Source organism: Arachis duranensis, chromosome 3 (genome assembly GCF_000817695.3).
Source record: "Arachis duranensis cultivar V14167 chromosome 3, aradu.V14167.gnm2.J7QH, whole genome shotgun sequence".
Classification (NCBI taxonomy): Eukaryota; Viridiplantae; Streptophyta; class Magnoliopsida; order Fabales; family Fabaceae; genus Arachis; species Arachis duranensis.
The window spans coordinates 4,342,658-4,370,170 of NC_029774.3; the positions used below are offsets into that span (position 1 = coordinate 4,342,658).

At 32.3% G+C, this 27,513-nt stretch overlaps 3 protein-coding genes and 1 non-coding gene across 6 annotated transcripts; 2 read left to right on the top strand and 2 right to left on the bottom strand.

Annotated features, from left to right (window-relative positions):
- The first annotated feature begins 16 nt into the window (after positions 1-16).
- On the top strand, positions 17-5,117 carry LOC107476673 (phenylalanine--tRNA ligase alpha subunit, cytoplasmic). Its single transcript, XM_016096527.3, has 18 exons — positions 17-215; positions 290-412; positions 597-689; positions 1,141-1,197; positions 1,633-1,688; positions 1,801-1,893; positions 2,033-2,123; positions 2,674-2,711; positions 2,814-2,852; positions 2,970-3,046; positions 3,128-3,212; positions 3,306-3,402; positions 3,708-3,804; positions 4,018-4,089; positions 4,237-4,303; positions 4,376-4,501; positions 4,697-4,751; positions 4,861-5,117. The coding sequence occupies exons 1-18, from the start codon at positions 69-71 to the stop codon at positions 4,912-4,914; spliced, it is 1,467 nt and encodes a 488-aa protein (XP_015952013.1). The 5' UTR covers positions 17-68; the 3' UTR covers positions 4,915-5,117.
- Positions 5,118-5,287: 170 nt separating this feature from the next.
- On the bottom strand, positions 5,288-8,499 carry LOC107476670 (transcription termination factor MTERF2, chloroplastic). Of its 2 annotated transcripts, XM_052258931.1 has the most exons (7): positions 7,642-8,499; positions 7,026-7,434; positions 6,737-6,952; positions 6,519-6,626; positions 6,112-6,162; positions 5,888-6,012; positions 5,288-5,787 (listed from the first exon to the last, which is right to left on the bottom strand). In XM_052258931.1, the coding sequence occupies exons 1-7, from the start codon at positions 8,358-8,360 to the stop codon at positions 5,547-5,549; spliced, it is 1,869 nt and encodes a 622-aa protein (XP_052114891.1). In that variant the 5' UTR covers positions 8,361-8,499; the 3' UTR covers positions 5,288-5,546. The 2 variants fall into 2 exon arrangements, with proteins under 2 accessions (XP_052114891.1, XP_015952009.1); XM_016096523.3 differs by having other exon boundaries at positions 5,888-6,162; positions 7,642-8,487.
- Positions 8,500-8,538: 39 nt separating this feature from the next.
- On the top strand, positions 8,539-8,610 carry TRNAQ-CUG (transfer RNA glutamine (anticodon CUG)). Its single transcript has one exon. It is a non-coding gene; the product is annotated as a tRNA-Gln (tRNA).
- Positions 8,611-8,799: 189 nt separating this feature from the next.
- LOC107476667 (probable LRR receptor-like serine/threonine-protein kinase At2g16250) lies at positions 8,800-13,700 on the bottom strand. 2 transcript variants are annotated; one of them, XM_016096522.3, is made up of 5 exons: positions 13,197-13,700; positions 11,321-13,006; positions 11,010-11,138; positions 10,138-10,160; positions 8,800-9,783 (listed from the first exon to the last, which is right to left on the bottom strand). In XM_016096522.3, the coding sequence occupies exons 2-5, from the start codon at positions 12,949-12,951 to the stop codon at positions 9,200-9,202; spliced, it is 2,367 nt and encodes a 788-aa protein (XP_015952008.1). In that variant the 5' UTR covers positions 12,952-13,006; positions 13,197-13,700; the 3' UTR covers positions 8,800-9,199. The 2 variants fall into 2 exon arrangements, with proteins under 2 accessions (XP_015952008.1, XP_052115335.1); XM_052259375.1 differs by having other exon boundaries at positions 11,321-13,700.
- Between the last annotated feature and the right edge of the window lie 13,813 nt (positions 13,701-27,513).

A 27,513-nucleotide genomic window follows, 5' to 3' on the forward strand; every position in this document is an offset into this window, starting at 1 on the left:
TCAGATTGAAACCTATCTTGCTTAACTTTCCGGTGGTGGCGCAAACGAAGGAGTGTGTCTCGTTGAAAATGGCGGAAGAGGCGATTCTGGGATACCTCCAACACACCGAGGAGATTAAGGATTCGGGTGAATTTGCAGCTGAGAGAAACATCGACCACAACGAAATCGTCAATGTGATTAAGAGCCTCCACGGTTTTCGATACGTCGATGCTGAGGTAACTCTTTCTGTTCCCATTCTCCGATGGAACTTTCTAGAATGTTCTTCTGACACGTTTGGAGTGAGTTTCAGGACATAAAGAGAGAAACTTGGGTGCTCACGGATGAAGGGAAGACTTACACTGCAACTGGATCACCTGAATTTCAACTCTTCAATGCTATTCCACCAGAGGGTATCCCTAAAGATGAACTTCAGGTTACTCTATCTTAATTTCTACTAGAAATGGTGTTAGAAATTTTGCTGCTGACACATACTATATGAATCTGAAGTGTTTGTTTTTTTGTTTTCTTTTATTTGGGTATTTGTATTGAGTTGTTATCCTTTTGTAGCGAAGAATTTTGGTTGGGAGAACTAAAAAGGAAGTGTTTTGTGGTTGCAGAAAAAGTTAGATCCATCTGTCTTCAAGATAGGTTGTGCTCAGGCTGCAAAGAACAAATGGGTGGAGATGGGCAAGCAACTTGTAACTAGAAAGGTAAAAGCCATTCCATTCATCTAACTCTGCCCGGAAGTGTCGAGTTGCGAGGACAGGGTTTGAGGCGACGGAGGAGGCTGTATGTTGAATGGCATCCTATTTTGGTTGCAAATGTTATATATTGAGAATTTAGAGTTGCAACAAATTCATTGTTTTGCCTCTCTCTCTCTTTTGGAGCTCAGTCCATATGTGACTAAAGCCATTGGAGTTTTGGTTTTGGAACCCTCACTCTCTCTGTCTCAAGCCTTATTTTGCTCAACTAACAAAGTGTGTCTCCATGCTTCTTTCTTTAATTTTTCAGTTCTATTTTCAGAATTCTGTTTTGTGTGCATATGCATGTAATTGAAATAATTCTGTTGGTGTTCGGACATTTGTATACTTGCTCAGTCCTTTGAAATGGGAGTAACTTTGCATGTTATGAAACGTTTTATGAGCCAATTTATTCCTGCAGGTTCAAAATGTGGATGACAAAGTCAAAGGCCTGCTTCTTCAAATACAGCAGGGACAGGTAAATACTAGTTTGAATTCAACTGCACAACATCCTGAGATCCTTTTCTTTTTTTCCCCCTTCTTGGATTGGGAGAGTGGTTGCTGCAGTGTTTTTTTACCTTTTCTTTTTGGGATTCTGAAGTATCTTGATGAAATTGAGGAGATGAAATGTTGAGATATATCCATCTATAAGGTCAACATTTCGGGTTGGGAAGCGATTATTTGAGGTGTTTCATGCCTCTTTAGTTATGACATGCAACTTCATGTTGCTTTGTGGGTATTGGGGAAACATTTTCATCAATTCCTGTTGACGTTTAATTCTTTGGGTGGATTATTACTTTTTGCCTTTTCCATCTCCTTATGTTGATCTTTTTTGTCAGTCTTTTGTTTGCTTTACAAGTTTCCCATTTGAAAATTGTGTATCTCTAAGAATCTTGCCATGTGGTAAATGCAGGGCATTGGTTCAGATGATATCAAAGCACTCAAAGCACGAAAGCTTATTGTTCCTCAGTAATAATTTCTGTTGGTTGTGATGAAGAATTTTGAATATATACTGATCATGCAGTGAATGACTTGACTATTCTTTTCTTGTTGAAATTCTTATTAATATATTATGATCTAGAACATGGAAGGGCTACTCAGTGAGAAAAGGTCCTAATTATGCCCCAAAAAGAAAGCAGGTTGTGACTGATTTGACTCGGGAAAATTTTCAGAGGTATTTTATTTGTAGTCCAAATATGTATAAAAATGGGGCTTACTTAAAACCTCTGCATTAAATTGTCAACTTTATTTGGACATTTTAGTGCATTACAACCCAATCTCATGAACTTGCCTTTTTGTATTCTTTATGTCAGTGGTGAGTGGAAAGAATTGGAGTTCAAAGAGTACAATTACAGTGCTAAAGGTGCTCCTCTTGAGGGTGGCCATCTTCATCCATTACTGAAGGCAAGGAACCTTTTCTCCTTCTCCTTTCACTCATGCCCCATAAAATACTAGATTCCCCTTGATATTTATTAAAAAAAAAAAAAGAATTGTCTGTTATTATTGCTGACAATTTGAATATCCATAATTACATTTGCACGAAAACTAAATGAAAACGTATTGTATTTTTAGATATTTAAATTTGAGGATTGATGAAGAGTTTTGCTAAGAAACTTGATGGTGATCAAAACATGCCTTGTATAGTGCCTTTTTATGTATTTATTTTAGTGGTTTTATATATATGCATGTATGCACTATACTACGTGCATAAATTGTATTGTGATTTTATTATGGTGCTTTCCTTATAAGATCCTTCCCTTGCCTATGTTATACTTTGTTTTCATTATTTACATGATCAATGCTAAAAGGTAACATGGTATTCGGTGTATACTCAGACTCTGCACAAAATCGTGTTCAATCTTTACGGAATTTATAAGTGTTACTAGAAAAATTTGGATAGAAAAATTTGGAAAGCACAATTGGGTCATCTGACGAAATTTTTCTCTACGTTTAGGTACGGGCTCAACTGAAACAGATTTTCCTCTGCATGGGGTGAGTCCTATCTTTGTTTTGCGGAAGCTGATGTCTTCTTTGGTTCAACTTTTTGTCTTCAACTTTCAAGTATACATTTTATGATCTAATCTGATGCTGCAGCTTTGAAGAGATGCCAACTAATAATTTTGTTGAGAGCAGGTAACTGTTGTTTCCTTATGAATATCCTTCCCTGTTCAACAGATTGTACACATCATGTGTATTATAGCATGTAGCAGCAAAATTTTGCTCTTTACATCTAATTGTTATAATTTGCAGCTTCTGGAATTTTGATGCATTGTTCCAGCCCCAACAACACCCAGCTCGTGATTCACATGACACCTTCTTTTTGGACGGTTAGTGAAACTACAATTTTATACATTCTATTCTCTCATTCCATGCTTCATTATGAGTAAACGTGGCACATACATCTGCAGCTCCTTCAACTACAAAGAGACTGCCTGAAGATTATGTTGAGAGGGTGAAGCAAATTCATGAAACTGGTGGTTATGAGTCTAGGGGGTATGTATCGCCTTGAGCACACTTAGGATATTTTTTGCAAGACATATAAGTTCCAATATGTTGTGGAAAACCTTACAACTTGTTCCTTGGTAGATATGTATATGATTGGAAAAGAGAGGAAGCAAACAAAAACCTCCTGCGAACGCACACAACTGCTGTTTCCTCGAGGATGCTTTACCAACTAGCGCAGGTGTCCATTTGTGTCTGAACTCAATTTTTTCTTATCAGGTTCTTCTTTGTGTACATCATTATGTCATGTGATGTTATGTGCCATTCATCTTCCTGCTATTGTTCTTCCTCATGATTGCAGATTGAATTTTCTAATGTATATCAATATGTATGTCTGTTTTTATGTGCATTGTATACTTGTTTGTGTTTTTTATTCATATTTAGTGATTATTCCCCAAGAATAAGTGATTATATTTCCATGTTCAAGGACTGAAACATAGACTGCATCATATAATTTTGTTTCTCTCCGTTTTAATGTCTTAGCAGAAGCCATTTGCTCCCAAAAAATATTTCTCCATTGATCGTGTCTTCAGAAACGAAGCAGTTGATCGAACACATCTTGCTGAGTTCCATCAGATTGAAGGTACATAAGTTTTAATTCTTTGAAATTATTCATTGTCATCCTTATGAAACAAACACCTTTGATATTCATCTCTCTTGAAGTCCTGCAATTTTTTTTTTTAAAAAAAGGGGCAAAGGAATAGACTACAGATTGCTTCTAAATTGTGTTTTTATTTATCTTGGGATTCAAATTTGTCAAAATGATTCCAACATTTCTAGCATCATTTTTGTTCAGGCCTTGTATGTGATCGAGGACTTACTCTTTGTGACTTAATAGGAGTACTACATGATTTCTTCTCACACTTGGGTAATACTTTCTTATGGCGTAACAATTTACGATTGTAATGTTCTCTATGACCCACAGTCATGTTGGATAAATATGGTCATTAGTAGCATAGTTAAACTATTGATGTTCCTAGCTAAAACATATTAATTTCATTGTTATTGAGATCAGGCATGACCAAATTGAAGTTCAAGCCTGCTTACAATCCATATACTGAACCAAGCATGGAGATTTTCAGGTGAATACTTCTTTTAATATTTGGCATCTCCCTATCCTGGTGCTGAGAATTAACATGGTCAAATCCTAACAGTTATCATGAAGGCTTTAAAAAATGGGTAGAGGTAGGAAATTCTGGCATGTTCAGACCTGAAATGTTGCGGCCGATGGGACTTCCAGAAGATGTCCAAGTTATTGCCTGGGGCCTGTCCCTTGAAAGGTGAGAAAAATTTGAAAAAGTTATTGCTGAGAATATAGCAAATCCATTTGTTAAAGTTACTATAATTCTTCTGTTTCGGTACTCATTTTCTGTTTGAATCTAATAAAACACTAGGAATTTTAGTACAACATATTAACTAACTACTGAACTTCATTCAAAATTGATTTTCACAAGTTCTTTTGTCTCTGGAAACAGGCCAACGATGATACTATATGGGATTGATAACATCAGAGATCTCTTTGGTCCCAAGGTAATTGTTAAGTTATACCAAATATATGATCCGGTGCAACAACTTTTTTCTTGATAAGTTTTACAAGTGATATTGTCATAAAACCATATATGTTTCGTGTTTGATGCAGGTGGATCTTGGCCTCATAAAGAAAAATTCAATTTGTCGTCTTGGAATTAACTAGAACAATTCATTTTTCCAGTGAATTTCTTGTCATTTGTTGAAAGAAAGTGAAAGAAGTTTTGTGGTCAAATATTAACTGTAAGAATAGTTAGATCTCTTATGAAGAATTCTGGTGTTGGAAAGTTATGGCATTTGCATTTTTTATTTTTCAGCTATGTTTTGTTACTATTATTTTCATATAAAACACTGAATTTTTAGCATCAATGGCCTTGTTACAACGTTTCTACTCATTGATAAAGCTTACATAGACTTCACTTATACAATTTATAAATTTCATTGTGGATATTAATGTACAAGGGATCAAATCAAGGAATGTTACAAGCAATTGTCAAGTTGTAATCATGATTGCATCCTCTGAAAATGAACAAAGTATATACATGAAAGAAGAAAGAAAACAACAATTGAGTGGTGCAACATGCACATTTCAAAGTATACCTTGAAGCAATGTTGAGTTTAATTCTGTATATATACAAGTAAGACAGTGAATGACAGATTACAAGCTTCATTTTGTTAGCATATCAACTGTTGAACAGAAAAATTATGATCTTATTGCAATTACTTGCAAGTGAAATTACTATATTAATCTGACTCAATGAAACCATTTTGCTTTCCATATAGTCATCAATTTTAATTTTATGATTGGAGTTTAGTAGCAGTATCCCCTGGAATAACAGCCTCGGATTGAGTCTCTTCCTCCTCTTCGCCAGCAACACCAGACTGAAACTTGTTGCGCTTTCTGATGAGATCATTGACCAGTTTCTTGAATTGTACATCACTGCTAGCCAGCATGTATCTCAGCTTAATATTAAGCTGATTCTCCACAAGAACCTTGTGTCTTGGGATAATTCGCCCTTCAAGAGAATAGCTGAAAAACCTGAAAACAACATAGGAGGTAGATAAATAGATAATCGAAGAAAACTATGCAATATTCTTTAAAAGTAATCTATGATCAAAGTATCATTATGTGATGATACCTTGGAAACTCGATGATATCTTGCAAAGGTCGGATCATGGTTCGCCGCAGATAAACATACTTAGGCCGAAGGACATCGGGATTGTATCTGAGCAGCAATGGGAAATCGGCAACCATCTCACCTAGCTGCCGGACATGTATGCCAAGAGACAAAAAATATTTAACATTTACTTCAAGCTTTTGTACAATGCTGCATCCCAAGAGCTCAGGTCCCAGAGCTACAACCTTGGCAATATCTTTCTCAGTTACTCCAGCTTTGGTCATCAAGAATATAACCTTCATCACATTGAATTTCAGCAGATGAGTCAATACATGTCTCTAGATGAATCATCTTATTCACATATAATTATTTATTTCAATTCTTTCTGTCCATTAATAACTGTCGAATTGACAAAATTGGTATATCCAAAAAGCAGTATATCAAGTTTGTCAATCTGACACTTGTTAATGGACGGAAGTAACATAGAGTATATAGTCCTATATGACACCAAGGACATATAAGTATCCCTTCTCACACAAATTTGGATTCCTAATTATTCATTTGTGTATTTGGCTATAACTGTAAGAAGATATGAAAATGGTTACTGCTAATATAAACATTTTTATCATAGTTGAGGAATAGAAGGACAAACCACTGGCCTAATCTTCTTGTTGAGGCTGTAAGTGAGTAGAGTAGGAAACTTCACAAGCATGTTGCCAATTGCATCATCTCTAACCCCTATGTCCTGAAAAAATTTTACCTTGATAATATAATAGGTACCATATTGTTAGCATCCTCATCAGCAAATATGTTGGTACAAAAGTCTTGCAGAAACTGCTGATTACATTAGTACAAATTCGTTAAGGGTACCTTTGGAACAATATTCAACTTCAAATCGGTACAAAAGACCATTGGTTTAAGGGTAAGCATTCTCCTCATGCCATCTTTAGTGATTCCATAATAGTAGAAATACTTAACAAGAGGTTTCCACTGTTCTTCAATGCTACAACCCATCAATTGTGGCCTAAATGCTAGCAACTTGCCAACATCCTCATTTTTAAGCCCAAATTCTTTCAAGTAATTAACCTGAAAATTACAACTCAAGAATCAATTTATAATGTCTATCTATCAGAAAACATTGCATATCAAACTACTGTACCTTTTGGTTCATTTCTTCCATAGTTAAGTGACCAAGTGCTCTGGGGAAATCAAAAACCATTGTACCAAAATCCTTCTCATTCATACCCATATCGACATAGAACGCCACACGAGTCTTCACTTCTTCTAAGCTGTACGACAACAATTGAGGACATCGACTAATGACATAACCCACCCAGTCTCTCCTAACTCCATTGGACACCAGATACTCAACAATCTCATCAAGTTCCTTATAGCTGCGGTGCAAAATATTCTCACCACCCTTAACAAGCGCAACCCCAAGGAACTCCCCTTTCACATGAATCGACTTCAACCACTGGACACGGTCCCTTATCAAATCAATTCTTCCTCTTGACAATAAAATGAGCTTTGATATCTGAGGATATGATAGTTCATTATGCTTCAACCATCTAAGAAACACAAGTACAATCCAATCAGCAGCCTCCAAAATTTACTATAACCACAAACATTTTCAATTCCAATCATAGAACATACTAAAATTAAGAATTAAGAAATATAACTAATACAAGTAAATCTACCTAACCATATGAAGTTATTACTTCATTCCACAGAAACAAAAAAACAAACATCTTAGCTTCAATCCAAGTAGTCCTTACCTGATAAGTGGCACAACCTGGGAGTCCTCAATGACGGTTTTGGCGCGCAAATTGAAACTAGAGTTAGAATATTCTGGCATCCTCTTCAAGCTAGCAGCTTCAATCATAACATAGTCAAGGAAACCTTGCAGCCTATTAGCCAAGTTAGTAGTGTAAGTGATTCCAAACCTACCCTCCTTCATCATGGCTTCTTTGAAAATCTCCAAAGTCACCTTCCTACGAATCTCAACTGCACGCATTATCATCTCCTCCTCTTCTTCATCAACATGGCCACCACCATCATTGTCAACACTTGATTGAAAAAGGTTTCTTATAGGTGGAAGAGAAGAACCCACATCAGAGTCACTTGGGGACTGAACATAGATGGAACCAGGGAACTGAGGGGTCCTCTTCCTAACAAGGGAAAGTTCCAAAAGTTTCACCTTTTCTTGGTGGGGCATGATGGGGTGTTCTTCAAGTTCAATCTTTTGGGGAGCAGTGAGTTGCTGCTGATTCTGGTTGTTCTGGGAAAGGTTCTGAAGGAGAAAGTTTGTGGATTTGGAATTGTGTTTGCGGTGAACGGGGCTCTGATGATGTTCATCTGGGGCATCTTGGGAATGTGGGTTATGGCAGTTGAGAATGGTGGAAGTTGAAGTTTGGTTGCAGATGGACTTTGATTTGAATGGTACAAAGGAGCATGGAAGAAGGTAAAGGCTGCATTTTTGACATAAAAATAGCATCCTTTTTTTAATTGATTCGGTGAAGATGGTGATTGGAATTCGCACTGGATAAGAGTTAACAGTTGCAGCTCAGGTTCGAAATTTCGTTAGTTCCTGAATTAACGAAGAACAGGAATCGGAACAAAATATCTCAAATCTACAACCCTAATTTAAAAAAGTAAAAACCTTAGAACATCTCGGTCCCATGGTCTAGTGGTCAGGACATTGGACTCTGAATCCAGTAACCCGAGTTCAAATCTCGGTGGGACCTCTTTTAGCTAACTAATATTAGACAATTTTTTAATTATAGAAATTCTTATTCTTTAAAAGATTTATAATTTAAAATTTAGAATTACAAATTTATAATTTGGAGTCTAAAATTTAAGATAAATATAATAATTTTTAAAAAATAACGAATATTGGTTGAAAATAATTGACTCCCTAACATTAACTCTAAGTGTTGGATAACAAATGAATTTATATTCTAAGATAGGAACAGAGACAATGGGTTAAAAAAAAAATCAAAAATCAATTACAAGTGGGAGGGGAAAAATGGTGGCTTGTTTCTATCCAAAACAAGCAATAAAAATATGCATTATCTACCATGGCATTCATCCTCCTTCTGGCTCTCCATATCTCTCTATCTGTCCACCAAATTACTCTGATAACCACTGAAAATGAAAAACAACCCAATCCCCTTTGAAAAGTGACAAAGTTCAAGGGATATGAATGCAACTTTGACCTTAGAAATATACAATATGCACCTTCCAATACCAAATGCAATGCTCAAAATCAATAAGAGCAAGTGGTATTAGTGAACAGAAACACAAATGGAAAGCCTGCTATATCATCACCAATATTCAAGACTTCAGGCCTTCAACTCCAGATGGTTCTGGAGATATGGATGACATATCACCACCAACATTTTGGAGGCTAATCTCCGAGCCGGTAGTTCCCGAATGCTTTAAACTACTCTCTCTTTCTATTCTTGTACTAGAGGCTGCTGGAATTACTGCTACATCGGATGAACTCTGACGCCAACTACCAAACAATGTAGCGTTCCATGAGCCTCTCGATGAAGTTGATCTAAGCCGAGCAGAACTGGAATTTTCTTCCCTTACAACTTTAAAAGGGTTTTCTAAAGCCCTCAGAACATGTCTCATTTGGGGTCTTCTTGAAGGTTTAGGATTTAGGCAAGTCCTGGCAACAATGGCCACTGCCCACACTTCCTCTAATAAATCCTCGTCATCAACGATAAGAGATGGATCCACTATTTTTGTTATACGCTCCTTGTCATAAATAGTAATGCAAGGTAGAATCTGCTCCAGCCATTCCTTCGCTTCGGCATCACTGGCTGCACTGATTCCCAGCTTGCCAGTCACCAGCTCAAGTAAAACTTTCCCAAAACAATACACGTCATAGGCACAAACCGATGTTGACGAACCTGTTTTCAAAGGAGATAAAATTCATCAAATTATAACCACTTTCAGCCTAAGAGAAGTAGCAATGACAATGAGATGTGCCCAGATTTTTTTTTCTCTGTTTTTTTCCACCTGACATAACAATGTATCTTTCACAGCTATTGCCCAAAAAAATGCCACTTGAAACCAATTTAGATTACCATATAACATGATATTTCTGCTAGACCAAATTATATGTTGCCATAATCCCTCACAATGCAGTCAAAAAGGCAGGTTGATACTTGAAAGAGGTACTATGGAAGTGTGATATACAATCGAAAGTCAAGACATGGAACTATAAAAACGACTGCCGAAAGTAAAGTTGAATTTGTACTTACCAGATGTGCCTTGTTCAGAAGACCTGACACATAAAAATGGAAAACCAAACATTAGATAAATATTATTCTATTACAAAAATATGCATTTGGAAGATATATGACTTGTCAAAAAAACTTGATGCAAATCAAATGCATGTTAGTAGAGACAAAAGAAAAAGGAAAGAAGGAACAAAAAACTACTATATGATAATTCAATAATAAGATAATCCAACTGCATCACAGCTTATTTACCAAGACAACACTTCGGTACTCAAAATGTGAACAGATTCCAAGGTCTTACTGCCCGTATGTTTCTACAGGCAATTGATGTTTTAAAGGAATCAACTCTGAATATGCTAAAGCAATATAACTACACCCAATAGACAAAGCTCAAGAACATTAAAATTTCAAGAAGAAAATGCATAAGGAATTAGAGATCGCAGTCTAATGCGGATTTCAACCACATGCTAATGTATATTATGTGTACTAGTACTACACCAGGATAATCCTATGTTGATATATACCAAGCCTAGTTTAATTGAAGATGCAAAAGAGATGGGTCCACAGGGTCCATAACTGACATACCAAGACTTTACTGATGAAGTTTTAAACCGTGAATTATGAAACAACTTTCTTTTCCTTATGATAAAATGGATTATGCAAACAAATTAGTTACAATTATTAGAAAATCTAGCACACAAAGGACGCATTGCAATTTGCAAATATTTAACTCAAATAAATCAACAACTTCAAAACATATGCATCTTCCACCAATAAACAGAATAAAGAATAGTCAAAGGAAGCACAATAATGCAATGCAAAATGAATTCTCAAAGACCTGTCAGATCATGTTCATGGTATTTATCAGATACAATAGTTAGTGGAGTGCTTACTGGGGCAACCGTAGCAACCGGGTAATTTTGCTTTGTTGAGTATCCCCATCTTGAGGGCATGCTTCACTTAGACTCCCTAACCGAACTTCGTATTTATCTTCTAAAAGTATACTGCTTGCTTGGACATCTCTACAAGAATTAGGTGAGTTTTCATTACAAGCGTTTACAATTTGCAACATATTCAACAAACTAACAATAAAGACAAGAATTTGCAGATAAAACGGAAAATTTCAACCATACATCATATGAAGTTTCACAATAGACAAGCACAAGGACCATCTATTCTTAGCAAGATGGGAGTCTGGACATACCTATGAACAATTGGTGGATTACATTCATGATGTAGATAAGCCAGGGCCTCTGCTGCTCCAGTAGCAATTTTTAACCTTGTTATCCAGTCCAGTGACTTCAATTTATCATCTTCAGACACCGTCTTTTTGTAGTGCAAGCAACTCGACAAGTCCCCATTTGGCATAGCTTTATAAATGAGAAACTTTTCATTCTCAGTCTCTAAGCAGTGACCCAACAAGGGAACAAATCTCGGATGAGAAACCTTATTGAAAAAATCCAATTCCGACAAGTAAGCATCCTTCTGAGTTGATCGGATGTCAATCCTTTTAAATGAATCTCCTACACTTGAGAACTTTATTGATGAACCAGCACCGGGATGTGGAGGACTGCCTCCAGCTGGAGCAGGACCCACGCCGTTGCCCCTTTGACTTGAATTACCCCTCTTACGAATGCATAGCAGAAGCAGAATGAGTAACAGCAGCAGCACAAATAAACCAACCCCACCTGAGATCGCTGCAATTAAAATTTTAGTTTTATTGCTCATTCCGGACGCCTTTCCTGCAGAATCTCCTGTTGAATTCGGACGTCCAAAATTATCAAAAGCAAGGCCCCTTGCAGCATAAAATGATGCACATTCTGCTAGTGTCCTCTGCCCTGTCACATTTCGGAGGCAATTCCTACCTATAGATGCATTAACCATGAAGTCCAGAACATTGCCTTCAAAATAATTGCCTGACAGATCAACAGAACTAAACCTTCTAAGGATAGTAGTAAGGCCTCCATAAAACATGTTATGGGAAATATTGAGCTGCCCAACAGTAGCATTAGCAATGGAACTAGAATTTGGAAGCTGGCCAGTGAAGTTATTGCTGGAGACATCGAGGAAGCTCAGTTGTGGCAGAGACCATAGCTCTACAGGTAAAGCACCAGTGAAATTGTTCTGTCTCAGCACTAAGAATTGCAACTTAGATAGTGTCCCAATGCCAGGGGGAATTGAGCCGGATAGATGATTAGCCGAGATGTCAAGGGAAGAAAGATTCCCAAGAGATGCAAACCATGTTGGCAAGGATCCATTAATAAAATTCTTGGAGAGATCAAGAACTGAAAGTACTGAGAGTTGACCAAGACTATTAGGAAGCACACCAGTTAGATTGTTATCAGACAGATAGAGGCTAGTCAGGTTGGTTAAATTCCCAACACCAGGGGGAATAACACCGGTAATGAAGCAAGACCGAAGATCAAGCACACGAAGTGAATGGAGCTTCTGGCCAAACCAATCAGGGATAGGACCGGGAAGCCGGAAATTGGAGGCATTGAAGGACTGCAAGAGGGTCAAATTGGCCAAGGCTTCTACAGAAAACTGTGGATTTCGCCGACCAATTCTGGTTCTCCTAAAGCCAGAGATGTTGATCCCAACAACTCTACCATTCTGGCACCTTACACCAATCCAGTTTGAGCAAGGATCAGCCTTTCTTGGCCATTCCTTGGACCTCAATCCGAGCGAGGACCGAAGTTGAAGCAGTGCTGCTCTTTCAGCTGGTGAACTCAGTTGCTGAACCTGCTGCTCCAATGTGAGCTCAAAATGAAACAGCTTCAACCACAACAACAAGAACAAGGGAATAAACGATACTATGTTTCGCTGATCCACCATGTCTTATTATCATTATCATTCACCGCTGACCAAAAGATCCAGACATGTATGCATTCTGTAACCATAAATGGAGGATCCAGATACCCAATAGGCCAATTCAGAAGGGAGAAAAAAGAAGGCTTTTTAAAGAAAAAAAAAATATATTATTCTCTCTTTCTCTCTCCCTCTCTCTCTCTCTCTCTGTGAAAAAATCTGAACTTCCACTTTCCAATAGGAAAAGAACAGAAAGATATGAAAACTCTTACCTCAGTCGCAAAATAAGGCTGTTGAATCTTCAAACTTTGGTGTGAGTGTGACACTCTCCCTATTTCTCTATCTACCTGTTCTATATTTTTCTATAACTCTCTCTCTCTCGCAACGCTTCAGATTCTTCGGTTGACGAAACCCACCAACAAAAGAACGATTTTTTAATTGAAAAATATTAAAAAGAAAAAAAAAAGAAAGAGGGCGGAAAGAAAAATAAGAAAGAGAAAATGACAAGTTGAATAGAATATGAAACAGCCAAAGTAGCAGTTAGGCTCTGCCACAAGAGAGATGAAGAAGAAAATAACAAAGACAGAGTCTTTTTCAATTTCTAAAAATGGGGTTTTGTTGAATCAGAGTTGATGGTGGTGGGTTCTTGTTGTATGTTGGGCATTGCAAGATTGAGTTTGAAGTTGCAGAAGGAGCGCAAAGGAGAGTCAGTGTAACACTGATGCGACAGCGTTTTGATTCTGTTTGACTCCGGCTAACCCTTTCAACTCTCTCTCTCTCTCTGATGCAGTGGCAGGTTGGAAATTGCCATGGTTGGGTTGGATTTATGTTGGATGTGTTTAACATGTTCCATTGGAAAACTGAACATCGCTGTTCCAATAAATCAAGACCTTATATTTTTAGTGTCATTGATCAAGGGTTCATATTTAAAACTGTATTATAATGTAATAATGTATATTTTATGACCATTATAGACCTACAATTTTCACGTGCAGTTGACTTCACGTGAAGTTGATAGTTGAGAGCCATTAGATAAAAATTTAGTCAAATTAGTCAAATCATCTAACGGCTCTCAATTATCAACTTTACGTAAAATCGACTGTATCTAAGTTTTCACCTTACAAAAAATATTATTTCTAGCAAAAATATTAGGTGAATAACTAAATAAAAATGAAAAATTAATAATATAAAAATTAATTTAAAATAATAATAATAATTAAGCAGTATTATTACCATAAAATGACTTAAATGGAACAATATTACAAAATCAAGAATTTATTTGTCTAAAAAAAAATCAATGACTTATTGGTAATTGACTTTATTTTTTGTCTAAAACGTTTTTCTTTGCACAACAAATAAATAAATAAATATTTTTTTCAATAGAACATCAAATGGTCCAAATCACTAAGGGAACATTATAGATGCGTCCATGTTGTTTGTGCAGGTTATGCTTCTGTTTGATAAAAGTCCACAACCACAGCTCATTACTCATTAGTAAACTCTCCTGCATGTGTTACTATTTATTATTCATTATATTATTAAGATTCAATCCTAATGATTATGAATATGATTATCTTAATTAACCACTTTCTACTTGTTACTGTTTGTTATTCTCTATAGCTTTTTAACTTGATTAGCATAGTCATATTTAGACCAATTTAAATTAGTTAAGTAATTAATTTTTTCGCCTATTTAAATAAGGAAAATTTAAATTCTATTTTGTATATAGAAGCTCTAAAAGTGTATGGTTTGTGCATAAGTTGTAAGAAAACGGAATATATGGAATGTAAGTTTAGAAGGAAAAATTCTAATATAAAAATGAAGATTGGAGAAAACATCCTACCAAAAGTTATAAGTTTTAAATATCTTGAGTGCATCATACAGAATAATAGAAAGATCGAACATGATGTAAATCATAGGATCCAAGCAGGTTGGTCAAAATGGCGGAGTGCATCTGGTTTTATATGCGACAAAAAGTGCCTTTAAAACTTAAAGGTAAATTTTATGGCACTGCTATAAGACCGGCTATGTTTTATGGTACAGAGTGTTCGACGGCTAAAGAGCAGTACGAACATAAGCTGAGTGTGGCAGAGATGAAGATGTTGAGATGGTTGAGTGGTCATACGCGATTGGATAAAATAAGGAATGAAGATATAAGGGAGAGAGTTGGAGTAGCACCCATTGTAAAAAAATGGTTGAATCGCGTCTCAGTTGGTTTGGACATGTGAGAAGAAGACCGATAGAATACCCAATCAGGATGGTGGATGAGATGGAAGATGGACAAGAGATGAAAGACAGAGGAAGATCTAAGAAGACCATCCATAAAATGGTCAAACGAGATCTATATGTAAATAATCTCTCTATAGACATAATACATGACAAAGTACAATAATATCGTTTGATTTATGTAACTAATTTTATCTAATAGAACAAGACTTTGTTGTTGTTATTTTATTATTATTGCATATAGAATAACATATTAATCAACAATAAATTTTTAGACAATTTTAATTCCCGATAAATTAGTCGCAACTTAACACTTTGCGGCATTGGGAGATTCCTACTTAATAATTACTGCATACAGTTTTTTTTTTTTTGTGTAATATGCATACTTTTATAAATGTTCCACTAAAATTAGTTATATATATGGATTTGATCTTTGTAAAAAGAATAAAAGTGTGATTTGGTTTCAATTCTTTATAAAAGTAAGTGAAATCGATCTCTGTGATTATTTTTTATTATACTTGTGTATTTCTAAATTGATTTGCATACATTTAATTAGATAACCATTCAAAGTACATAAAAATCAACACCATTCTCTTATAATAATATGAAGTTTTGATTAAACAGAATAACCATCTCTGTCTAAGTTGCCTTGCCCTTGCTTCCAACATCATATGGATTGCTAATAATCAATAGTACACATTTGAAATCATCCAATATAAACAAAAATTCAAAAGATAAATTTTTTTTTTAAAGAAATGTTATTTTACTAATATATTTTTCACATCTATCTTGAATTTTTAAACTAACACTAACTAATTCTTCACTCTTTTTTTACTAAAAATATTTATCTCCTAACATTTTTCTTTTATTAATAATTAAACTGTGCATAACTACACAAATAATTAAATGGTTGTGTGTGGAAAATAGTAGAATAGCATCATATTGAAAATATTTTTTAAAATCTATTATCAGAGTTTTTAACAAAATCTTTATCGTTATATTAGATAATTAGATTGGTATAACTCATTAACACGTCTTAGTTAGAGTTAAAAAATACATTATATTATTATGATAGATCATTTCTAAAAATAAATTGAAATAATCCTTTAATATTTTTCTCTTAAATTAACGTGAAAGACTTTCTTTATAATATTCATGGACTATTTTATTAGAGTTTATCTTGTGTGTTGCATGAGTTTATTGATATTTTTAATTAAATTATTTAGTTAACAAAAATTATAACTGATAACCTACAATTAGATATAATATGTATATATTCTTTTATTTTCTCTATTTTTATCTTATCTTTTTATTTTATTCATTCATGACAATTCTACTTTTTTTTGTCTTTACTATATATAACAATTAGATTGTGTAAATTCTAAATTAGAATAGTAAAACTAATTTTTAAAATATGAAAATAAAGATGTTATAATATTTTTAATTATATGTATAATATATAATTAAATGAGTATATATATGAAAAATAATTAAGAGAATGTAACCAAATAAAGTAAATTTCTGTAAAGAACTACACGTAGTACAAAACAGAAAATTAATATAATATCTTATGTTGTATGTGCACTAATTTAATTTGGGAGGGAGATTTGTGCAATTTAATGATTTGTATTCAACTGAACCTAATTATTTCACATTATTGTTGAGTGTTTGGTAGCTAGACCGAATTTTTAATGCACATTATGGATGGTTTGGTGTGCACTCTCGATCTTTAATACGTTTTATGATTTTATGAAATGTTTGGTGCTTGGAATTTTTTATGAAGCATATTTTATGGTGAAATAATAAATTGTTATGAAATATTCAGCTTGGGAACTAACTACTTGCATTGCAAAATAATCTACCTCTTTCTCTAGTTATCTTTTTATAAGGTGGATTTTTTCCTTGAATATATATATAATATAATTTACTCAGTTATCACACTAAAAAATGAGTATATTAGTAAATTAAAAAATGGAAAGGTTTTATAAAAAAAATTAAAGTTTTTAATATCATTAAATATTTGTGTAGACGCTGTTAAATCGACAAAAAATATCTTTTATTTTTTAGTATATTTGATAAATTTCTAATAGTAAAAGTAAAAGTACTAAATGAATTAAAAAATATCTTTTTTGAAAAGTTATAATTTATATTTTTTACATAATAAAGGAATAAAAAATACTTTTATCTTATTTTATTTAAACATAATTGATAAATAAAAAAATATTTGCACATGATATATCCAAAACATAAAATCACGTTTATTTTTATAAAAAACATTTTTAAAAAATATTATTTAAAAATATCTTTTTTAAAAATAACACCTAAATAAATTCTAAATAATAAATATATATATTTTATTTTAAATAGAATCATCTCCTTTTTTATACATTTTTAACAAGTATACTGGATGCTCAATGAACTACAAAATGATGAGAGAGTCCAATGTCTTATAAAACTCTTTTTAAGTGTTGACTTCTCACAGCTTGAGACTTTTTTAGGTATTAATTCTACGAAATTTGTAACATACTCATTAGTAAAAATTATAATTCATATTACATATTCAATCTTTTGTTAAGCTAAACGGAATATTAATTTTGATTTACAATTTCATTAGATATATAACGAAATTGTGATCGATGAGAATAATGAAATGTACTTTCAGCCTACAGAAAGTAAAAAAAAAAAAAAGTCAGTCCATCATAAATTATCTTTTTAAAAATTTTACTTCTATCTTTTACTTTTTACACTTTAATCATCCACTTTCTAATGTCTTTTTTGTTGCATACCTCCTCTTCAAATTCTCATTCGTCGTCGATCCCTCCCTCATCAATCAGCCTTAGTGCTACTGAGCTTCTTCATCAAGCCATCGGTTTAGAATGAAAATAGCTATCTTTATACTTAGTAAAATAAACATCCAACAAATTTTATTATATCTATTTAAATTCAATCCAAATTAATTAAACATCTGTTTTAGAATGAAAATAACTATCTATATACTTAATAAAATAAACGTCCAACAAATTTCATTGTATCTACTTAAATTCAATATAAATTAAATAAACATCAACTTTAAAATAAAAATAATCATCTGTATATCTAATAAAATAAAAATAAATTATGGACATAGACCGAAAAGGGACTGTATGAGCTATGCCGCGAACGTTAGAAATAAGATTATCGTGGGATTAGGAATAATAATATGTAGTGTGAATATATTTAGTTGCTAATCCTAATTTTTCAAATTTTAAAATTTGATATTAATTAATCAATTAAAAATCTAAATTTTAATTTTAATTTCACTTTTTTTTAATTTATTATTCTCATTGTTTACAATTATCATTATTCTCCTATACTTCCTCTTTTGATTTATTTATNAATTGATTTTATAGAGAGGAAAAACTCGATGATGACTTTTCAAAGCAAGTGGATCAGAATTCTAAAACTGCAAGTTTGATATTTGTTCCTCAATTTATCTTTTTATTTAATTAAAAAGACAGCCGGAAAAACAAAAGATTATAGCAAATAGAAATTCTTTCCCATCTAATTAATCAAGATCAAAGTCAAACAAACATATTATGTAGCTTTCAAAATGAAGGCCTTTCCCAAGATTTTAATTTTTTAGGCCTTTCCCAACATATTATGTAACCAATCTACCTGTTAGAAATGTAAAACTTATTTCTATTTTTAACATTTCATAATTAAGCTTCTTGAAAAAAACACTATTATTATTATTATTATTATGAAAACGTGTATACCATATTAATTAAAATATTAAAATAAAAAGTGAAAGCAAAAATCTATTTCTCTGGGTCAAATAATAGAAGATCAGATCATAAAAAATTCAGTAATCTATAAAATTTAATAAATTAGTGTAATTCAGCCTAGCCCGGATTGATTGAGTATAAACAATAAACTTTGAAAACACATGCAAAAAATCCAATATAATTAAGAGTTTAATCGCTAACAAATGTCTTAAAATAGCTATTGCGTATACAATACATAGAAAATTTTAATAAAAATATAATATTTTTATATTTTCAAATGCATTAAACATTGAATATCTCTAAACACTGTTTAACTAACTTCTATAATTAATATTGTTATGCTACTTTCGCTCTCAATCTCTCAGTCAAGTCAACCACCACTTTGGTCTTTCTTTTCTTAACCTTCAACCTTCTAACTGTTTTGATATTATTTTTTAATTTTGCTATTAATTAATAAACTGATTGTGTAACATATACCGTAAAAACATTTTAATATTTGTAATGTTACCTGTTAATTACGAATCCAAGCTTTATTTAATAATTTGTCGTTGACAAATAAATTATTATATACACCAAGCGAAATTTGAATTCTCGATACTTATTTAATTAGACTAATAAACTAGTTTTTAGTTCTTGTAATATTATTCTTTCTTAAATTAGACACACAAACAAAATTGTTTCTTAGATTAATGACTAAATCCCCATTTTAGTTCCTGATATTCACGCGATTACTCATTTTAATCCTCGAAATTCAAAATTACCTATACTGATCATCTAGATTTAAGTTTGGGCACTAATATGGTCCCTCGACTCTTTCCGGTGATTAGACAAATAGAGTGGTGAGATGACACCCTTCCAGTCATGTTGGCTAGCTGATATGGCAAAAGTTGTATTTGTATCCAATTTAGTCTCTGAAACCCTAATTATCTTATTATTTATCTGAGTTATAATGACAAAGTTTTAATAAGGAGGGACTAAATTGGATACAAATACAATCCTAGCCATATTAACTAGCCGTTATAGCGTTCAACGTGACAGGAAATGTGTCATCTTAGCACTCCATTTGCCTAATCATCACCCAAAAGAGTCGAGGGACCATATCGGTTTCCAAACTTGAATCTGAAAAACAAGTATAGATAATTCTAAATTTTAGAGACCAAAATAAGTAATCGCGTGAATCTCGGAGACCAAAATGAAAATTTGGTCTAAATTAATTATAAACTTTTACACAATCTTCACATGGGTAATCAAACTTATTCTTTTACGAAGATTTTTTTACGAGGAAGGATGCAGAAATGTAGAATTACAATAAATCTTTGTTTTTCTGTCGAGACTTAATTTATTATTTTCAGTTATAATTATAAAAAAAAAAGATACATTTAATGTAGATACTGATTATTCAAAATTCGTTGCTGAATGTTGGCTGACTTGGCTCCTAAGTCATTTTCCGAATAAATAATGTAACGAACTTTCAATTTTCAAATATTTATCCAATATCCATCTTCTTGTCAAAATAGCCCAGGCATGCATGAAATAATATTTGTATTATTAATTATGTTAGGTGTATACTAAAATCAGTTATTAAAGTCAGTTATTAGTATAAAATATATATTAGAATATAAATATACATTAAAAATAAATTAAACTATAAATATATTTATACACTATATTAGTAGTTGATTTTAGAATATAAATATTTTTGTTGTATTATATATGTTTGTTTAAAGATAATATTAATTAGTGTAGGTATATCTTTATTAGAAGCCTCATACCGAAGCAATGTTCGAAATTCATATTCAACATTTAATTTTGCGTTGACTAATGAAAATTTATAGTTAAAAGCCTCTACCAGCAACAACGGCAGAGAACTGGTCCGAGTGGAAATGATTTGGGTCCTTAAGTATGTGATTTTGTGTTTAATTAATTAGGAAAATATTGTAATAGCAGTAAAAGTGACTTTGTTTTTTTAAATTAATTGAATGATAAATGTATTTTATATTATCAATTTGTTAAAATCAAAATACAAAATTAATGATGTATTGTCGTATTAACAAACTAACTAATTTCTAAACTTATTATTTAAAAAATTATTCAATACATGAATATGATTGAATGATTATATAAATTTTTTTATTACGATCTATCAAAATTAAATTACTTTAAAAAAAAAGAAATATGCCAAATGGGTCAAAATTAAACTCTTGCCATTAAGAATTTCTTAAAAACAAAACACTTAAACAATATAGTGAATTGAACAAATTCTATCAATTTTTTTAAACATTTAATAAGGTTAATTGTGACTGTATATATTATATAATTTATTTTTCTCGCATATGTTTTTAGATTCTATTTAAAAGTTAAATAGACAATAAATTATTGTTACACCTTTTCTTTTAATATTAAGTTAAAAAGAGCAAATTCATTTCTGTAAAACCACAGATCAAATAGATAAGATAACACTAAATCATTGAATTGAGAAAGCTATTCATAAAGGTCTAGTGTATTAATCGGTTAATCCTATCAATTCAATTCTTTTATAAACTAAATATAAATAATAATAACAAATTTAAGAGTAGATATATATGTATTAAAATAAAAGAATCATGAATTTAATTATTAGAATTAACATTTTTTTAATTATATAGATGAAGGTATTCTTTTGGAAAAAAAATGTTTTCAAATTTTTTTCATATCTCTCTATGTTATAGTAAATTTTATTGTATTAATATAAAATGTAACATTTGATAGGCTGTGAAATGGACTAGTTTGATCTATTTAGGTCTGATCCGTTAAGTTCGTGGGTTAAATGGCTTGGACCGTTTAAATTCGCTTTATTCGTGTGTCATAATTTTTTAGTATGGACCTATAGGTTAAACAGGCTAAACCATTTATTATTTTATTTTATTTTTTAAAATATATTTTGATAAAAAATATTACTTTTAAGTCAAAAATCTTAAAAAATAATATTTTTTTAGTTTATTGATCGAATTTTCGGGTTGGATTAAAAGAAATATCGGCTTAAATTGCTACTGTTTTTGAAAAAATGTAAAAAAAATAAATAAATAAACGAGCCACTTGTTTAACTCGCGAACTAGCCTATTTAACCTGCAATTTTTTTAGATTAATCGGGTTGCCATTTAAATTGATAAATAGGCTGTCCGATGACTTTTGTCTATTTTAGCGGTCCTAACATTTGGTAACAATAATATCAGAAGAAAGTTAGCATATTAATACAATGCACTAAAATATTTATTGGTAACTAATTTAAGTTAATCTAATGACTAATTTACTAATATACTTAATTTTTAAATAAAATTTTAATCTGCAACAAATTAATTTTTAATTTATTCAAATGAAAAATAACATAAAAAATAAAAAATATATATTTTTTGGTACTTCATGAAATTTCCATAATTAGTGCATGACGTAGGCTTAGTTATTATAAGTAGAAAATGAGACCACAAACATGTTCAGCGGCAAATCAGTTTATTGTAATAATAAATATTAAATAATATTACTTGGGCCATCAAACTAGCAGCAATAGTTTAATATTCCATTATTATAGCCATCATGCATACATGTAAATTAAATTAATTAATTAATTCCCTCATATGATCACAACTGTAGGTGTTTCATTTGTTTAATGATATAACTTGGACAACCCTTTTAGCCCGGTATGAACTTTGAAGATCTAATTTGTTTAATTCATAGTTAAGGATCAGGCCAATATCGTTGACTATATGTCACACATGCATGACACGTAATTATAGTTTGAATCATAGTAATATTACTTCTATTTTGATAATGTTACATTTTTTATTTTTATAAATTTATATAAATATTAAAAAAATTATATGAAGAGTATTATTATAAAAAATAATATTATTATTTTCTGTATATTATGTATTAATTAGTTTGTAAAATAAACTGAAATGATGAAGAGCAGTAATATTTATAGAACAACACATAATTAAAAGTAATAAAAGAAAAAAAAAAGACCAAATTCATTCTTTAGCTCATTCCTAATTAGGGATAACAAAATTTCTCGACATGTGGAGATCCCTACAGAGACTATTCTGAATAGGAATTCAACTGTAGAGATTTTTTTTTTACGAAGATGGAGATGGGGGACAAAATTCTCTCGAAACATGCGTGGAGATCCGAGCGGGAATCCCCATCCTGTCCTCGTTAATATCCAAAATTCATAAATTTATTGAATTGTCCTTAATAGTTGAATTATACTAATAGATCCTCATTTGCATAATCCTTCTTCAATTCAGAGATCCTTAACACTGTTCATACTCCATCCAATCTCTCTGCAGCTACCCCCTCGCCACTCTCTCTTCTTGCCGCATCGTCACATCTCGCCGTGCCATCACCTTCATTGCATCGTGCTTTCTATTTGCGGTGTTTCTTTTCGTAACTCTGTCGTCGTGTCCATTCTCTTATCTGTTCCCGCGTCTCCCACCTCGTCCACTGTTCTGTCCTCTGGCTCGCCGTTGCTTCCTTCCACTGCGTCATTTCAAACGAAGTCACCATCTTGTCGTTTAGACTTTTTGTATAAAATCTTGTTATTTTTGTATAGGATGGATACTTGCACCTCTATTCATATGGAAACTAATAATTAGTTAGAATTATCAGATAGATGGAGAATGGGATCCTCGCGAAAAATGGACTCTGTGGGGAATAGGGATGTGGAGCAATATTCTCCCACAGCGAGAAATGAAGACGGAGACGGGAAGCAAATCTGGGGGTGGGAATAGGGAGCAGGGAGGCATCTCCCATCCCTGCCCTGCCTCGTTGACATCCGTATTCCTAATGGCTTGATGGCCGAGTTAAAGAATTTTAAATTCTACAAAAAAAAAATGAGTGAGACAATTTATAGAATAATAAAATAAAAAGATAATAATTATTAAATTTATAATATTTATTTTGTAAAAATTTCATAATTTTGATTTTTTGTATGTGAACATAAGTCTAAAAAATAGAAAAAATAAAATAAGAAAACAGAACAAAGAAAACAAGAAACAATGATAAAACTCCTAAGTTATGTTATCTATGACTAGTCAAATCAGAATAGGTGATAGTTATAACCAATCTCCTATTTTGTAGTTACTACGAGTTTCAAATTTTGCCAACCAGTCATCCACGGTATTTAAATTTTGCTAGATCAGCACAAAACGAAGCTCCCAACTTATGTTGTTTTTGAGCTTGAAAATCTTTTGAAGCAAAGTCTTCTCTTCATGTTCGACAGAAAAGCACCAATGACTAACAAGAAGAAATGCATCCATTAAGTCCACTTCACATATAATTTTGTTTGTAACAACTTCTGAAATCATTAACAAACTGCACCAAATCACCCAAATTTCTACATGAAGGACACTCACCCTAGACAGGTCCTTGACCTATCGTGAATCCAAATGTCATCTTCACTTCGAAAAAGGAGAACACATCTAAATTCCGTCAGTCCTTATTCATTGAATACACTTTTGTCGCAATTCAATTTCAGAAAACCATCCTCTATACTAGACCAAGAGATGGGAGGCAATTTAACGAGTTTACATGTGTTGAAAATCTCCACAATTCTAAAAGTTTTGGCCATGGCTCGTACTTTGAAGCTCACATAAATAGCAAAGGAGTCTTTGTTTGAAATGAATTCTTCATTTTGGTCCAAAACACTTTTTTAAGATGAAATTGACGAACAATTAATACCATTAATAGTGTTAATGAATGTCGAAATAAAAAAAAATGTCCAAATCACCACAAATCGATTGTAGAGATATAAAAGTTGTTACTCCCAAAACCTCAAAGGATCCAATTCTTGAAAGTCTACTCATTGAAAAAAATTAAATTGGCAAGTTCCAAGAGATTTCATATAGTTTTAGCCTTTGAACAGTCCCTTAAACAATAAATGATAGTTTCAGGGTGAGCTTGACATCTAAAATAAAGTTTTGACAAAGCCAATCTCCTGTGGGGTCGAAGAGTAACGGTAGGGAATGTACTGTGAAACCCCAACCAAAAAGTAAACCTGAATTTTTTTGGAATATGTAGCTTCCATAACCACCTCCAATCTTCTCTAACATCCCAATCAACAAGCTTATTCAATAGCCAAATATCACTCTTCACAGTATACGTCTCTTTGACCCATCTCCATCCAGACTCAGATTCAGCATAAAAAAATACCTGCTGATTCAAAATCTCATTTCTCAACTCTTCTGACATATTGAAGAATATACAATTTAATTGCCAAAAGTTGTCCACAATGACATCTTTTATCTTGAAACCAGTTTCCGTTATCTCAATAACATCCATCTTGCTACCAACTATTCCAGATTTCATTCAATGATAAAACCAAAAAGAGTTATTCAGGGACCTAATTCACAAAGCAAGACCATTCTTTAGAGTAGCTACTGCTTTAATAATAGCTTTTCAAATCTAGGATGATTGATTCCCTACTTCTATATCAAATATATTTTTATTTGATAGATGTTTACTTCTCAAAATTTGAAACTAAAACTTGTCTTGATTGTGAATAAGTTGTCAGATTAATTTTTCTAGCATTGTTAAATTAATAAGATGAGAATTTCAGAATGCAAGACCACCAAACGTCTTGGGAGTAATAAGAATTTTTCATGATCTTAGATGTAGATCCCAGGTGTTGGCTGCACCACTTCATACAAATTGCCACACCAATTGATCAATCTCATTACAAGTGGCGATGAGAAAATAACTCACTTGCATTCTATAATTAAGAATGGAGGCAATGATAGACTTTACAAGGCAAGTTCAGCCAGCTATATTGAGAAATCTACCCTTCCATGAAGTTAGTCGCGTTCGTATTTTATCCAACACATCATTGAAATTAGCTTTAGATGGTCTAGAGTATCCCAGTACTACCCCAAATATTTTCCAAAGGAGCTGAAAAATATTATAGAAGAAATGTTTGTGAAAATATAATTTCTCTGTCTAAAAATATTTTGTGAATAAATTGCTATAAATTTTTCAAAATTTATCTTCATTTCAGAATTTTTACAAAAGGTATTCAAGATCTGAAGTGCTTGTTGAACCTATATCCTGATTGCTTTACAAAAGAGAACTAAATCATTAGAAAACATTAGGTGTGAGACAAATACTAGTTTTCACAGTCTTTGCTCTACCTATTGAGTAATATAACATCCTAGTCTTTTCATGTACATCCCAAAGAGATAAGTCTTTCCATGTACATCCCAAAAAGATAAGGTAATTAGGGGTCTCTTTGGCGAAATCCTTTTTTAGGCTGAAAGTTGTTCAACTTATTATTTCATATAATAGACAAAGAGGATGACTTGCCGCATGACATAATGAGTCTAGTTATGACTCTGGAGAAACCAAACATAGCTAGAGTTAGCTCTAAAAAGTTTCAATTAACTCTATCATATGCTTTTTCCATGTCAACTTTAAAAGTCAGAGTTTTTTTTTTTTGACTTAGTATTCTTCATAAAGTGTAGAGCTTCTTGTGCTAGGACAAAGATTGATTGGACGAAAATCTTTCATTCTGACAGAATTATCAGTCTTTAGAATCAGAATAATCAGAATATCAAAAAGAGATACATCAATAAGGTTATCAGAAAAGGTTTGGCACACAAAGCTGCTAGACTTTATTACCTACAATATCCCAATATTTCTTAAAGAAAAAATCCTGAAAGCCACCAGCTCCTTAGAACCTTGAACGAGTTTATTCTTATTATTGCATTATGGACTTCCTCTTTTAAAACTCTTTTCGTTAGCTCATAGCAAGCCTCTGACAAAAGCTACGGAAGATGTTGAGTAGTGAGTACCTATAACTTCCAAGTCCACATGAAGTTTATTGCAAAAAAGTTTATTGTAAAATCTTGGAGTCTTTGCTTCAAGTTCTTGTTGATCGGTGCACTAAGACTCGTCTTCTAAAATTAGTCTGTTAACCTTGTTCCTCTTTTCAAATAATCGTCTGTATATAGAAGAATTTTGTGTTTTTATCGCTAAAATGAACTAATTTTCTTTATATTTTTTATACCAGAAAAACTCTTTTTGAAGAAGTATTTTTGAGTAATTCTCTTGCAGTTCTATATTTCGTCGCTTTAAAAAATCTATAATTTTAATTTAAAAATAATTAAATTTTTATTTTTTTATTTTATTAATTTTTTTCACTTTTTAAGAATTTGATTCTTTCATTTTATTTCCAACCAAGCTTTTGGATAATTTTTTTGAAGGGGTTCATCTGAATTTTCTTAAAATAAATAAATAAATAAATAAATAAATAAATAAATAAATAATAGTTCAAATTTAGCTTTTAGAAGCAAGCAACCACATACAGCATACACCAATGAATGCAATGTGGATCTTCAACCGACCAAAAGTGCAGTCTTCAGGTGACCTCAACGGATTAAGGTTTGAATAAAAGATAATAATACTACTAATGGTTTTTTCGTGGTTTTGCTAAGGAACCAACTAGAAGGCTAGCCAATTAGAGCCAACTAGTTAAAAAATAATAAGTCTATTAAAAAAAATAACCACTCACTATCTTTTTTTTTTTAATTTTAAAACTGAAAATATAAAGAATTAATTTGAGTTGACATAGATT